Consider the following 15,049-nt stretch of genomic DNA (forward strand, 5'->3'; position numbering starts at 1 on the left):
ATACGTTATTGGTCTTGCAGAATGTTCCCCCAAAACTCCTCGCCTTCGTTTTCTTTACATGATAACCAGGTATGGTCCAATAACCTGTACCACTGCAACAACATTATACATTTTTACTTTTCCTCCGTGGCAAACCCTTCTCAGCGAAGTAAGAACCAACAGGATTGGACTTCTTTATTGCGATATCGGTTGCCTCGTGGTAAAGTTCGGAAGTAACACCAATAAGGCGTCGGAGTGTTAGTTGTTGTTCTTCCTCTAAGGATGGCTGTGGCTGAATGTAAGCAGGTCCTTTGAGGGCTGCAATCATCTTTTTCACTTCGATCCGCATTACAACGGGTACGAATAACAAATCACATCGTGAAGTATGAGGTGTTGTTAATTGCTGTATTGCATCACGATTTCCATCTTCATCAGAATGAGCGGGTGAGACATTTGGTTGAAAGGATGTCAACATATGAGGAAGATTTGCTGCGTTCACGTAGTTGTGATCTGGGGCAGCGTATAGCATCCATAGTTCCACCTCTGTGCCACTAACTAATGTTACATCACCAATGTACGCCACACATTTATCAACAAAAGGTAAAAACCCAAGCAATTCCCGAGAACCATCACTTGGGCGTTTAGAAACCACCGCTACACTCGCCACGTTTGCACACGATGGCATCACTATAAATTGAGTTTTACCCTCAGAAACTTGATGAGTAAGAGGAGCGAAAAGTTTGCAAACAGAGGGACCAAAAATTTGTCTTGGAAGCTGTGGAAATTGACAAGGTACAAATGTCACCAATACTTGATATGCCACAACAGGAAGAAATGGTTCATCAGCTATGACAGTGCTGTATGGATCTTTACGTATACGTCTCGCACCAATAATTATACTGTAGTATCCAGCTTCCGGTACCATCATTGTAAAAGTTTCACATCCGGTAGCCTCTTCACGTTGATGCCAAACCCATTGTGGTCCAATTGATGTAGCTGTACTACAGTCCTCTGGTAGCTCACTGAGGGGACCTCGAAATAGGACGCAACACAGTTCAGTCCCTTCTGGTTTATTATTAACAAGACCAACATAAAAAGGCGTAGAGCGTGCGGTGAAATTACAGCGGCGCCGATGAGAAGATAACGCTAATGGGAAACGAAAGAAAGTATGGGTAAGACAAGGTGCGTTTTCCCACTGAACTTTTCTAGGCGCTGACATTAACAAAGTATGACGTCCATCATTAGGCAAATGTGTGGCACAGAATTCCTCTGGATGCGTGTTGAAGTAAAAGCTCTCAATGTGTTTTGTCTGAGTCACAGAAGTAAGGAGGGTGGGTCCCTCTAACAAACCCCGCTTTGGTTTCTCTTCCTGAATAGTACCGGTTCGCTTAGACCTTGGTGCCGATGTCTCTTTCGGGGCGGTTGTCTTGGCCTGTTCTGGCTCCTCTGCCGTGTCCTTCGCTAGCGTGACGGGGCGCAGTGGCCCGTTGTAGGCTGAGAGGGCAACATCAACGAGATAGCGTCGCACCGCCGGCTCGTTGTGTGGGATGTGGACAACGTTCCAGGCCCACGGGAACACTTCGCCCGGGGCGCGGCCGCGTAGATATCCTGCGACCACTTCGGCCGCCACCCCAGCGGCTCGCAGAAAAGCGACGTAAAGTCCTGCGAGGGTGGTGGGATCGGCCGTGCGGCGCTCGAGGGCGGCGACGTGGGGGTCGGCCGGCGGGGGTGCCGGTGGCGGAGGGTCCCCCGCTGCGGGCCGCCGTCCGCCTCCCCGCCCCGCCGACCGCCTCCCACCGCCAGCCGCAGCATTACCCGCTTTGGTATTAACATTATGGCTATTGGCATTGTTGTTGGTGTTGGCATTCGTAGTCTCTTCACCCCCAGCGTTGGGGGAGGGCAGTTCCACCGTCATATTCTCGCATAACCAGTAGTAAATCGCCCGCATCTTTTTCATCGCACACTGGGTAGCATTCTGTCGCCATGAGGTTTGCATATATGGTTCCACAATTTTCGCTACCACCTCCTCTAGCTTTGTACATCCCTCCATTGGTCCAACCGATCGGGCCTGCGCATCCGCCTCCTCCCGCTCCTCCTTGCCAATATCCCATCCAGCATCGGCAACAAGATCATCAACGGATGCCCCGACATCATACATTCCAGGAGTCAGAGTGTTGTGGTGGTAACCATTGCGGGATTGGTGTAAATGTTGAACACCATTTCCATTCGTTGGACTTGGTGCAAACGACGGTTGTTGTTGTCGTCTCATTTCCTTCTCGATGGAAAACCCAAAATGGTGCAGGTAGTCGCCATAGTACCGAAGTTGTAGGTCAAAAATAGAAGGCCGAACATTTTTGTTAAACATATCGAAGAGGTGTCGACCAAAACTCTCTATTTGTACCTCCTCGCTTTCCACCAAAGGTGGCGGGGTTGCCTTCGTCCTGCTGTTCATTCTACTGGGATGGTGCAGAATAGAAAAAAAAAAAAAACTACAGACACACACAATGAAACAAACGCAAAAAGAAATAAATAAAAAAATAGGGAACATGAACAGAATTAGAGAACTCACATGGCTACAATGAAGAATAATATCAGAATAGGCTAGAGAAAATTCATAGTTAGTAGCAAATAAAGAGAAATGACTGAAACGTGGTCTTCATTATATTATTTTTTTTTCTTTTCCCTTTCACACCGTTCAGCAACTCAGAACAGTACTCTTTCATTCTTGCTTTTTTTTTCCCCCCCCTCTCTCTCCTTGTCTCTTTTTTTTTCTTTTATCCGAGATTTATCTATCTCTCTTGCTCTCCCTCTTTCTCTCTCACATACACACTCAGAACGCAAATGTGGGTTTATTTCTTCCTCGGGGTACACTGCAACAACATACCTTTTTTAAAAATACACAACATCTGCTCAGAGCACTTCACCATATGGAAAATGGTAAGTCCCCCTCCAATCTATGCGTTACTTTTATTATTATTACCGTTATTAGTGACGCCTTTTGTCTTTTGTTTGGCTCTAACATAGTATCAACTTTGTATTGACACTATGCATTCTTGTAGTGAGCCCATAGAAGAAGAAAAAAAATAACAAGGGTATAGAATTTATTTCTTTTTTTTTTTTTTTCAATACATCCCTCTTCGTTCCGAACCACACATAGGCACATACACATGGAAAGCAGAAAAGAAAGAGAAAAAGAGAGAGAGAGAGAGAGAGACCTACACATATACACAAGAATGTGTTCCATCAAAGTTATTTCCTTCCAGAGCCCAATTCACTCCACCAAAGTATACTCAATAATACACATTAGGGGAGAAGAGAAAGGGATTTTGAAGAAATGGGGTAAAAGGGAAACAAGAGGCGGAAATTTAAAAAAAAAAATTCTCTGGAAAAAAAAAACATATAACATAAAATGAATTTTTCACCTCTTCATTAAGAATAAAAAGAGAACAACAAAAAGGGAAGAGAATGTACCCCTTAACAGCCACCTCAAAAATCTATATCATCTATAAACGAATCACTTCAGCGAAGACTCTCATTAATCTTATTACCTTTCTTTCCCTCTCTCCAAGCCCCTGAGAAAGAAAAAGAAAGAGCATACACGAATTCAATTTCTTCACATTTTCGTTGTATATACCATCAGAGTGCAACCATAGAGAGAAAAAAAAAGAATAAACTACTTGCTCTTTTCAGTTTCATTTTTTCTCTTCTCTCTCTTAGTGTTTGCCAGTCATTCTACCTCTGACACTGTAGTTGCAGCTGTAGACACAATAACAGGAGGAGGAGGAGAAGAAGAAGAAGGAGACGAGACAACTTTTGCACTATTATTACTAAAACAGTAATACGCATACATAAAAACTTCAAAAGCATATATTTGTGTCGCCTTGCTTATAACACTACGCAGCAGTTGCGGGGAAAGTCCCTTGTAAAAACCAAGCAGACCGTCTGCGCGATATATATGCCGCACAGTAGGTAAGACTTGAGTATGTTCATACTTTCCTGTAAATCGGTTTACAGTACGTAGATGTGTCATGACAACATTGTATGGGTAAGCTATACTAGTAGCAGCGAGCTTTGAAACCATTGTAAGCGACAACATTGCCACTGAGGCCATAACAAAAGTATTTCCACCTGTGAAAGTACCTTCATTCGTTATACGCTTCAGTAACTCATAAATACTCCAGAAGAGGCCTTCTTCAACAAAACGACCTAATATATTTGTCAATGTACCACGATAAAACCCGATAAAACCGTCGCGACGTATTACATCTTTAAACACTTGTCGTATTGTCAATTTATCTTCTACCTGAACCCGTGTGCGCACCAAAAAAAGAGGTGCTAGAGTTAAATTTGTTGCACTTACAGCACCGAAAGCACTTAAAGCAGGACGTACACGCTCATCCACTCCTACATATGATAATTCCCGTTGAAGCAACCTATATGTAGGCAAATAAATACCGTTTGATGGAAGCGACGCCATTAAGTTGGCTCCAAGACCGCGGGAAAAGGCATGTTTAAAGCCATCACCGAAAAGATCCCTCACAGTATAAAAAAGACTTTTGTGTGCCTTGCCAGTGGCTGTGCGGCTTGCTGAAAGGCGAACACGAATAGTATCGAGGGGATTTGTAACTAATGTAGAGCAGGTACCAGCGAAACATCCTCCCAAAAAAGAGACAGCGTAATCCAAGTCTCTGCGCCCAGGAGGACCACCATATGTGGTAGTCATTCCTCAGAGAACGAATGAGTGTGCACTGGAGTAGGTACCAAAAAGTATATATTAGAAAGAATAAAAAAAATAATAAAAAAAAAGAAAGAAAAGAAAATAATACAACAACAACACAAAACAGAAAAAAAAAAATTACAAAGAGATAGATTAAAATATATTTGCAAAGAAAAAGACACTCATATGTAAATGCATACACGTGAGAAATCAATGCTCTTTTTGTTTTCGATGATGTTCTTTTTATCTGTTTTTTTTTTTTTTTTNTTTTTTTTTTTTTTTTTCTTTTCGTCTCATGAATATTAACCGTTTAATACTTTACTTTCCCTCCCCCCCCCCATCTGCTTCTTTCTTCGCAGTGAACCTCATTTTCGTTGTTTTTCTTATTCCTTCGAATACAGAGAAACAGATAGAAACAGACAAAGAGAAGAAGAAGGAGGAGGGGGGAAAAAAAGAAAGGAAGATGAGGCAGGAGAGAGACATTTAGCCTGTTACATATCCGTACTCTCAGTGTTTCGCCATACGCTTCTTATGGCGTGACTTCTTCTTACTTTTGGCACCATCGTGATGTTTATAGGGGGTCTTACCATTCTTTTCGCGGCTCTCCGCCCGTCTTGCCTTCCTTGCGTCTCGAATCTTCTTCTTTTTCATTTTCTTAATGACACCTGCCTGAAGTTTCTGCTGTGACTTGCGTCTCAGCTCTCGTGTGATGTTCTTTTTCTTCTCTGCTGCCCGTGCCTTCGCCTCGCGCTGCTGGCGCCGTGTTTGTTTCTGTTTGCGTAGGAATACCGCCTCCTCGCGGTCCCAGCTGGCGAGTTCGTTCTGGAAGTGATTGACGGTCACCTCCGCCTCCTTCTCGTAGACCCGCCGGGCCTCCTCCTCCCGCCGCTTCCGCTCCGCCCGGCTGAGGCACCATGTCTTGGTTGGCTGCGGGGCCACACTCGCGGCCAGCAGCTCGTGCTTCTGCTCCTCCGTCCTTCCCGATCGGGCCCCGTAGCGACGCTCCGCCTGCGCAATCTTCGCCTCCAGCGCCTCCGCCGCCAACTGCCCGCGCACCTCCGGGAACACCGCATCCACACGGGCAGTGGCCTGCCGCAACAACGCATCCGGCACATCGCGTCGCTTCACAGTGGAGGCCTGGTGGTTGTTCACAACACCACTCACGGCGAGGATTTTACGCATAATATCCCCATCATTCGCCTCGTCTACAAGTGAAACCGCAGTCCCAATACTCCCAATGCGAGCTGTACGCCCAACGCGGTGAATATAGGCCGTAAGTGTAGGGGGTAAATCAAAGTTAATAACAGTTGATACACCTTTGATATCAAGCCCACGTGATGCAACATCTGTAGAAAAAAGGTAACGTACTTCACCTGAAGCAAATTTCTCCAATGAGGCGAAACGTTCTTCTTGAATTTGGTTTCCCTGTAATTCTGCACTTGCAAATCCCAAGGCAGTAAAGAGAAGATGAAGTCGATGCGCTGTAGTGCGATATCGAGTAAACACCATCGTCTTATCTTTAAAGTATTCTAAACAAAGGGCAACAAGATAACGCGACTTAACTTTTGTGATATGCTCTGTATTGTCATCTGTAGTACTGGTTTCAGCTGTCTCAGCTTTTGAGGCATCACGAAGACGTTTCGAGCGAATACGTTTTTTGCCCGTTTTTTCTACATTTTCTTCTTGTGATTCATCCCCGTCCTTCTTGTCATTATCGGACCCTGTATTAGTTGTTGACGTAGAAGTGGTACTGAGAGGAGTCATACGAATGCGCACAAATTGTTGTCGCAATTTCGACTGAAGTGCCACATGACCAACGTCGACATTCTTAGGTTCAAAGAGATGTTCTTTCGCGAACTCATCCACTTCTGTAGTCATAGTTGCAGAAAACATTAAGACTTGTCTAAATTCTTCTGGTACATGTTTAAGAATATCCACCACTTGATCTTTAAGTGTCACAGTTAGCATTTTGTCACACTCATCAAGCACAACTATTTCCACACCAGTGAAATCAAAAGAGCCATGTGAGCCCTTGTAATTATGTAAAAGGTCAACTAACCGTCCAGGAGTCGCAATGAGAATATCTGGAATCGATTCAAGAGCAGCTTCTTGTGCACTTTGTGCTACACCACCAATTGCCAACGCCACAGTTAGTCCGGAAGTAAATGTAAGAAACTGTTGCAGCATCTGCTGGCACTGCATACCTAATTCCCTGGTAGGAACCAAGACAACAGCACGGATAAAACGACGCTTACCACCTGAGTGCATTTGTTTTAGTGGGGCCCGTGTCAAAAGAAGATGTAATAATGGCAGTAAAAAGGCTCCTGTTTTCCCTGATCCTGTCACAGCTCGTGCACAAACATCACTACCGCTGAGAACGGCAGGAATAGCTTGCGCCTGAACAGGTGTTGGAGAAAGAAATCCGGCATGTGTTACGGCACGCACGAGTGCTTTGCAAAGACCCAGCTCAATCCACATTACTTGATCCTGTGTTTGTTTACCTGATTCTTTGTTACTTCCTTTCAAAGAAATACTTTCGCCTGGTATGGCTTCTGTACGACGTTCCTCATTAGTTGTAGAACGTCTGCCAGAGCTCTTCACACCTGTTAGTCCAGAAAAGAACACAGGTGTGTCCTCAAGCATAACTTCCCCAGCTGTGGATGTGCCATTGTATTCACCCCTTCCACTCACAGAGCGGTTTTGAAAACGAGAATGCGCTTTAGACATTCAAAATCAATTGCACTTTCGTTGTGTGTGTGTGTGTTGTTTTTTTTTTTTTTTTTTTTTTTTTTTTTTTTCTATTTTTTTTTCTTCCTTTTATGCCTGTTTAAACTTTTTTTTTTTGTTTCTCTCAACCTACTTGTTTTCCTCAACCACTGAGACCTCAGTCGACTATACGACACCTTGTCTTCAGGAACTACTACTTGGTACTAATTATGTTCAAGAGAAGAAAAAAAAAAAAAATAAGAAAAAAGGAAGTTTGTATTCACTCCTATAAGAACCACACGTTGGGGGAAAAAAAAACAGTAATCATGTTTATATCCACGTTTTTTTTTTTTTTCTTTCTTTCAGATATAATGGCCTTTAGTGGTTCTTTTTTTCACCCTGTTGCCACAGAGAATATGTGGTAACTAACGGAGTGTGGAAAAAAGATATACACAGACACATGCACATTTAAAGAATGTAAACATATAAATGCTAGCGAAAAAAAAGGTTGGTTACAAAACGAAAATACAGAATGAACAAGTAAAGAAAAAGGGTAGATAAAAGAAAACCAGTAAAATTCGAAAGAGCAAGTGACAAATACCAGAAGTAATATTTATTAAGATTATATTACTTCGCCCTCATTATTTACGCTGTTTGACCTTTTTAAAATCTCTTTCTACATACCCTCTCTCTTTTGTTTTACACTCTGTATTTTCTTTTCTTTTTCTTCATTTGATCTTCTTCCCTTCGGTCTCGACATATGTTGCCTTCCTTGTCTCTTATTGGCAACACCTGGCATCATGGAAAGAAAAAGGATGAAGGATGAATCAATACAAAAAAAAAGGATAAATAAATAGACGTGAATAAATATCTGAGGTAATAATAATAAAAAAAAAAAAAAAAACGAAGAGCAAAAAGGGAAAGAAGGTGGAAAGTGCATTTTGTACACCACATGGTAATTCTCATTTTTGCATGCAAAATGCCACATATATTCACCACTTAAAACATCATCATCATCATTACTCCCATGTGTTGCAGAGATTTATATATCACTTCAGGTACATATGGGGAAGAAATCAAGAAAAAAAAAAGAGCCCATCGCAGACACATACACCTATATATAAAGGGGAGACGGGCACGTTTTTTTTTTTTTTTTCGTACCTTTCTTTCCCAAACTTCAAGGCAAAAAACGAAAAGAAAAGAAAAGAAAGAAAAAAAGGGCAGTAGTGCAGTACCAACAATAACACATTTGCACTATCAAACACATTTCCCTGTGATTTTTTTTTTTTCTTTCCTCACCTGTTTTTTTTTTTTTTTTTATTTCGTGTGAATGCCTTTTATTTCATTTTTCTTTTCCTTTTTTAACTAATGAGGCCTGATATCCCACCCACTCCATGACACCAGTAACATATACAACCTGTGTAAACAGGAAGAAAAACAAAACAAGTAAATGAATAGGAGTGAAGGAAAGTGTAAAGAAAAAACATACAAATAAGAAAAACCAATTCAACGCCCAGTAAAGGTATCATTTCTTCCTTTAGTTTTTGACTCTGTTTTTCTGTATTATTGTATGTTCCTCCTTCTACTTCTTCTGTCTACCATTTCCACTAGTACTATCTTTTTTTTTTTTTTTCTTTCACCCTTGCACCACACTTTCCTACTCTCCATTACATTATGACTTCACCTTTCCCTACTTCTTTGATGCGGTCTAGTGAATTAGTGTCAGGAAGAAAGAGAAGTAATTGGTTGACTTTCTAATGGTTGTAATGATGTCTTGGTGGTGGTGATTTATTTTCCCCTTCTCTTCCTCTTCTTTGTCCCCCCACACCCCACAAAAAAAAAACCTTGTCGTAATAATTTCCTACCACTGTTCTAAACACATGGACTAAATGGGTTGACATGGTGGAACCGCAAATCAGACGGAACTCTGTTGTAAGTTACTCTTGTTTATTCCCATTCTTTTTGTTTTCGTTTTCCTTTGAAAAATCCAATTATGTTCGGGTTTTTATTTTTTCTTCACCTTCTTGTTTTCTCTCAAATAAATGTATGTTCCTTTCCCTATTCCGTTCGAACTTTTCCTTTGCACATCTTGTGTACAATATATAATTTTCAACAGTACCTCTTGCTAGCCTTTTCTTTCTCTTTTTAGCACGGCAGTGTCTGACGATATTGTTACCAAAGTCGAAAACAGACACTAGAGTAAGGCAGAAGGTACCAAAACACCCCCAAAAAAATTTTTTTTACTACTGTCAAGATATTGTGTTGTATGCGCTACCATAGTGGACTCGGTATGGGACTGTTTGAAGACAAACGTAGAAAGATATGTTACGTCTTCTTTTTTTCTTTTCAATTTAACCTTTCCGCTCAATCATACAAGCGCAATGCTCCCATTTCATAAAAAAAAGAAAAAAAAAAAAAACAATTTTGATCAGAGGTATTGGTTTGACAGACCATATGGATTGTGTCGGTACATCAATGGAGCCTCTGTGGAACAGGTGGCGGAAAAACTGTTGCAGCAGCGACCACGGTGCGCATGTGAGCGCGAGACAACACTTGGGGATGGACGGAATGTAGTATTGGACTCCACTTCATGCTGTTCACATCCCACAGCAGGTGAATCACCCCAGTAGGGTAAGGAAACAATAACAGGTCGTCGCCGTGGATGTGACGTTATTGCCGGAAGTACAGCAAGAAGTGAACTTTCAGCCGAAGTCGCGCTACATAGTGATTGAGATGGTAAAGGTGCACCGTCGAGTCGCTGTAACCCAGTCGCCCTGAGCAATTCTACATTACGTTCTTCTGTCTGGAGTTCGTGTTCACCATGGGCAAAGGCACAACGGGTTCCAAACGGACATTCCTCCTGACGAAGATAAAACTCGCAGAGAGCTGTTCTAAACTTAGAGGGTTTTACCTCCGCATGTTTATTGGCCTTGGGCATATTGTAATTCTTCTTGTTATTCTGTTGGTTTTTTTTTTCTTTTTCTTCTTCTTCAAATAAGTCTTTATTTCTTATTTTTTTTTCTCTTCCTATACGAATATCCTCAAAAAATCACCTGTGTTTCTTTTTTTTTCTCTTCTTCCGTTCTTTCTCTACTTCCAACTGATATTTAAATACTATAACAACATAAACAAAGGGGATAGCAAAGCATGTGTCCAAGGAAGCAAATTCTCGGTACCAGCGAGTTTTAAGGAGCAAATATATCCATACATACAGCAGAAAGACAGAATGTTAGATAAAAACTCGAACTTCTTAAAGATAGAAAAATGGTGGTAGGGAGAGGAGGGGGGAGAGAATATGAGTCAACACGGTGTCAGAAAACAAGCGCCATTTTTTTTTTTTTTTTGTTTTAACTGGCGTTTGTAGGCACACATAGCCAATCTTAAAAACACAGTGAAAGACGTATGTATTAATGCAATCACCTGACTCCATTTGAAGAAAAGAAAAAAAAAAGATACGAGGTGAGAAGTGAAAAAAAAAAAAAAATGCATATATATATATATATATATATATATAAGAAAAAAGGTATGGCTTTTTTCTTACCTCCTAGACACATATTGAAACCGCATATGCATAAACGGAGCATAGCACAAAGTTAACGGTATTCACAAAGGACACCCGACTGAGACAATTCCATTGGTAACCACGTCAAAAGAAGGAATACAAGAGTAAAAAATCACTTAACAGAAAAAAAAAAAACACAGGAGACTTACCTCTTCTCTGGAATCACATTTTCTTCTTCGCACCACTCAAAGCCTTACTCTGAATTACAACCCACAAACAAACAAAAAAAAAAACGAATAGTATCGTTAGTTTGTTCTCTGGATAAACCCGCTTCATATATATTGTGGCATTTTCACTTCTTTTTTTTTCTTGTTGCAATTTTTTTCTCCCTACCCGCTTCCCACTTAGGTGCATTTTTTTTTTTTTTCAACTGTATCCCCACCGTTAGAGCATTGGGGTCGCTTTTTTTTTTTTTTTTCAGTGATAGAGAATAAAAAGAGTGTATTCGCCCATCTTAACAGCGTTATTACTATTGGCATTGCTACCGTTGGTTCTACTTAATAGAACCAATGAACGTATAAATGAAACTCAACTACAGAACCGCAATCAGCAAGATATCTGTATTGTTTCTCCCTAGGCTATGTTTGCTTCCCTCTGTTTTTTTATTTCCCCCGCTTCCACGGCGGACAAAAATAAAAACACTTTGGATACGTTATTTTGTTATTCTTTCTATCGTTTTTTTCAGGTACAGAAAACTATCAATATCACACAATTCTTTCAAGGGTACCGTAGCCACTGAAAGAGAATGAAAAAAAGAAAAAAAAAAACAAGCACAAACTATTATATGCAGTACTCCACAGACCACTCCATTTCGCTGGGAGTAGCCGTATTGTTAGAATACAAGGTTCCCTCCTTATCATTATCTACACTCTTCAGAGTACGACACTCTTCAGAGTAGAGAGACATCATGCGTCTGGCAGCAACACATGATGAACGAAAGTGATTTACCACAACAGGGCGTCGTCTTTTAAAGATAAGGGGCATACAATGCTTGCATCCTGAAGATGATTCTTGTGTCTCTAGCTCCATATTGTTATTTACTTCACTGTTATTCTTTTTGCTAGTATTACTACTTAAATTACCTTCTTCTTCTCTTTCTCCACTTTCATCAACATTCTGATTCTTCTCATTGGCGCTGCAAGCTTCTGATGCTGTCAATGGTCCCTCGTTACGCTCAAAAACAACGGGTGAAACTTCTTCCCTTGCACAAGTCGCTTCTTCAAATTCGTTGCTTGTTCGATCCAATTCATTAGTAGTACCCTTATCTACAGATTCACACGATGGTTTATCGAATGTCAATACATCAAACGCTTGCAAGCCACCCTCATCATGTTCTGTTTCACTTAGCATACATCCCGTGGTAAAATATTTACCAGATGTAGTTTTTAGTGATTCTTGTTCAGCAAATTCATTGTCAAGAACTTCAGTTTGGCTATCTAACCATCTTCGAATAACCTGATCCCATTCCAATGAAGTTTGGGAACCATTGTGCTCCTCATTAATATCGTTTTCCTTAGCAGCAGGAGTCAGATAAACAGCTTCAACATTCTGCAGGTGGTTATGCACAAAATGGCAGTTGGTATTACCTTCTACTTCTGGATTTCTCGTAACTGGTAATGATACCGAGTTATTTTGTAAATTTGGCCAAATAGAACTATTATGCAAAGGTCCAACAGAAAATGGAGCATTTGATGCCATTGGTGAAATTGAATGAGACATCAATGTCGAAAAGATTTGATTAGAAGAATAATGGCTATGATCAACACTGTAGTTTGGCTTATTGTAAGGAATATGAGATGTTGGAATATCATTAAAAGGATGTGCAGAAACAGGGTACATATGTTCTGTATTAACAACTGGAGTTGCTGCAAATGGAGCTACAACTGAATTACCAGCCATTTGCAAAAGGGATTGAGAAAGAGAGATAGGATGTAAGCACCCTGAATGTAATCCCATGGAGTTTCCAAAATGCGTCCCATCTGTTGAATAGGGCAACGGTACGGCACAATTATGTAAATGAGATGCTTTAATTAAATCATTTTTAATATTTTCTATACCTTTAAATCCACAATTGAGGCAACACTGATTATTGGATATTACTTGCCTATTGTTATTGTTCTGATCCGTCGTCTTGATCTTGTTGCAAGAGTTCTTCACAATAGAACGTTTTTGTCCCATGCATACCCTTTTGGTAACTTTAGGGGGAGGTTTAGAGCCCTTTCCACTTCCTCCTTCCACTAAAGAAACCGGCTCATTTTGTGGATTCTCCTTGTTACGTGAGGTAACTACAGGCATCTCCGTATTCTTCAAAGATTCAGGGCATAATGTGCTCCCCAAACAAGGATGCATTACTGTATCTTTTAAAGAGCAACCTGACTCTGGATTTATACTACTATCAACACCTTCCCCCTTACTAGATAACGGAATAACATTCGTTGTAGCTCTACAACCATCAACAAGAGGATCTGATGCTATTTCTTCCGTACCCGATTCCAGACTTCCCCCACCTTCTAATATCCTTGTGTTCTCCACTTCAGAACGCAATTCACCAGCTCCGTGTGCAAAGGCACAACGATCCCCAAATGGACAACCTTCAGCAGTAACAAAGAAAGAACAAATAGAAGTCTTGTATTTCGATGTCTTCACAATGTCACGTCTGCGATTCCGTGCCATACCCTACCCTGTTTCACCTTTTTCCCACCTCCACCAAAAGTTTTTTTCTTCTTAATCTAATTATCTACTTTCTGCTTCCTACACTATCAAGGTCACACCCAAAAAGAAGATGATGAACAAGGAGACAAAAAACAGTAGAAGCCGACTGTTTTTCTTCCTCTTCCTACCCCTTCCTTACTGGATAAAAAAATCAAAAGAAAAAACGGCTATCGTTGTTTGTTTTATTTGTTAACAAATATCGTGAGTAGTAGAAAAAAAAAAAAAAAGAAAGAAACGGTACGAGAAAAACATGTAAGAAATTCGCAGCAAAAAAAAAACAGAGCAAACCCAGTTATTATCTATAGCGTATTTTCTCTTCTAGATACAAAACTAGTACAATTGAATGAACGTCCCATTAGTCTACAAGGGCGTAATCTAAATACCATTAATAATAGTAATTATAATAACAATAATAATTATGGTTATAGTAAAATTTTCCCACTCAAAGGAGAAGGAAAAGAAAACCACAGAGAGAACTCATCGTCAAAATTGGGAATCCAATTTAAGCATAAACAGTGGAAAAAAGAAGTGCGTACATGTTAAAGAATTCCCAAGTTATATCCATACAAATCATTTCCCAGCACTCAAGGTCCAAATAGAAACAATAATCAGGCATCGAGTTTTTTTTTTTTTTTTTTTTTTTATGAAGAAAAAAAAAAAATGCTTCCAAGGGATTCACGCCGTCCATCCATCTCTAAAAAAAAATAATAATAGCCCAGACACAATCAATATACAGATTCGATAAGAATATGAGATATTTGCAATAAATACCGTTACCACTTAAAACGTGATTCATAAAAAATTTTAGAATACCTATTTCCAACCTAGAAAATAAAAAACAAACACACACACACGCATTCACGCTGTATTATGAACCTCTTTTCGCACCACAAAAGAAAGGACACACACACACACACGCAGAAAGAAAACCGTTCACCGATCGGTGATCGCGGGGCGCGTGGAAAGGGAATTTCACGGCGAAACCCTCCCACACGGACGCGCCGCCAAAAACAAAACTTCCGCGGCAGGAAACACCCTTCAACCGCCCGGGGTGCCGCGAAAAAAAATAAAAACGATCTTCCTTCATGAGTTTCTGAGGGGCCCCTCGCCCGGGGCCGGGGGAAAAGGCCCAAAGAACCCCACAAGCCGGGCAAAAATCCGGGCCCGCCAATCGAAACGCCGTCCTCCCACCATTTCCCTTCCGCGGCGGGGGCGGCGGGAAAAGGAACGGGGGGTTTCGCGATTCTTTGTGGTCCGGTGGGGCCCGTTTGCTGCGGCAAATGTTTTCTTTTGGTTGGTGAGTGGTGGCGCGTCATTCGCGCGAGGTGCCGCGGTAATTGGCTTATTCTTCTTTGCGGCGTGTCTGCGCCAAC

The 15,049-nt window shown here is 41.0% G+C and overlaps 5 protein-coding genes across 5 annotated transcripts; all 5 read right to left on the reverse strand.

Moving 5' to 3' along the window:
• Positions 1-103: 103 nt before the first annotated feature.
• TM35_000181130 (uncharacterized protein) lies at positions 104-2,431 on the reverse strand (the record flags this gene model as incomplete). Its single annotated transcript, XM_029026426.1, has 1 exon — positions 104-2,431. The coding sequence occupies one exon, from the start codon at positions 2,429-2,431 to the stop codon at positions 104-106; it is 2,328 nt and encodes a 775-aa protein (XP_028882122.1).
• Positions 2,432-3,706: 1,275 nt separating this feature from the next.
• Positions 3,707-4,702, reverse strand: TM35_000181140 (putative mitochondrial carrier protein; the record flags this gene model as incomplete). The annotated part of the gene is made up of 1 exon (XM_029026427.1): positions 3,707-4,702. The coding sequence occupies one exon, from the start codon at positions 4,700-4,702 to the stop codon at positions 3,707-3,709; it is 996 nt and encodes a 331-aa protein (XP_028882123.1).
• Positions 4,703-5,203: 501 nt separating this feature from the next.
• Positions 5,204-7,423, reverse strand: TM35_000181150 (putative ATP-dependent RNA helicase; the record flags this gene model as incomplete). Its single annotated transcript, XM_029026428.1, has 1 exon — positions 5,204-7,423. One exon carries the CDS (start codon positions 7,421-7,423, stop codon positions 5,204-5,206), a length of 2,220 nt encoding a protein of 739 aa, XP_028882124.1.
• A 2,407-nt stretch (positions 7,424-9,830) lies between these two features.
• On the reverse strand, positions 9,831-10,340 carry TM35_000181160 (uncharacterized protein; the record flags this gene model as incomplete). Its single annotated transcript, XM_029026429.1, has 1 exon — positions 9,831-10,340. The coding sequence occupies one exon, from the start codon at positions 10,338-10,340 to the stop codon at positions 9,831-9,833; it is 510 nt and encodes a 169-aa protein (XP_028882125.1).
• A 1,404-nt stretch (positions 10,341-11,744) lies between these two features.
• TM35_000181170 (uncharacterized protein) lies at positions 11,745-13,637 on the reverse strand (the record flags this gene model as incomplete). Its single annotated transcript, XM_029026430.1, has 1 exon — positions 11,745-13,637. The coding sequence occupies one exon, from the start codon at positions 13,635-13,637 to the stop codon at positions 11,745-11,747; it is 1,893 nt and encodes a 630-aa protein (XP_028882126.1).
• Positions 13,638-15,049: the final 1,412 nt, after the last annotated feature.

The sequence above is a fragment of the Trypanosoma theileri genome (genome assembly GCF_002087225.1).
Source record: "Trypanosoma theileri isolate Edinburgh chromosome Unknown TM35_Tth_18_V1, whole genome shotgun sequence".
NCBI lineage: Eukaryota > Euglenozoa > Kinetoplastea > Trypanosomatida > Trypanosomatidae > Trypanosoma > Trypanosoma theileri.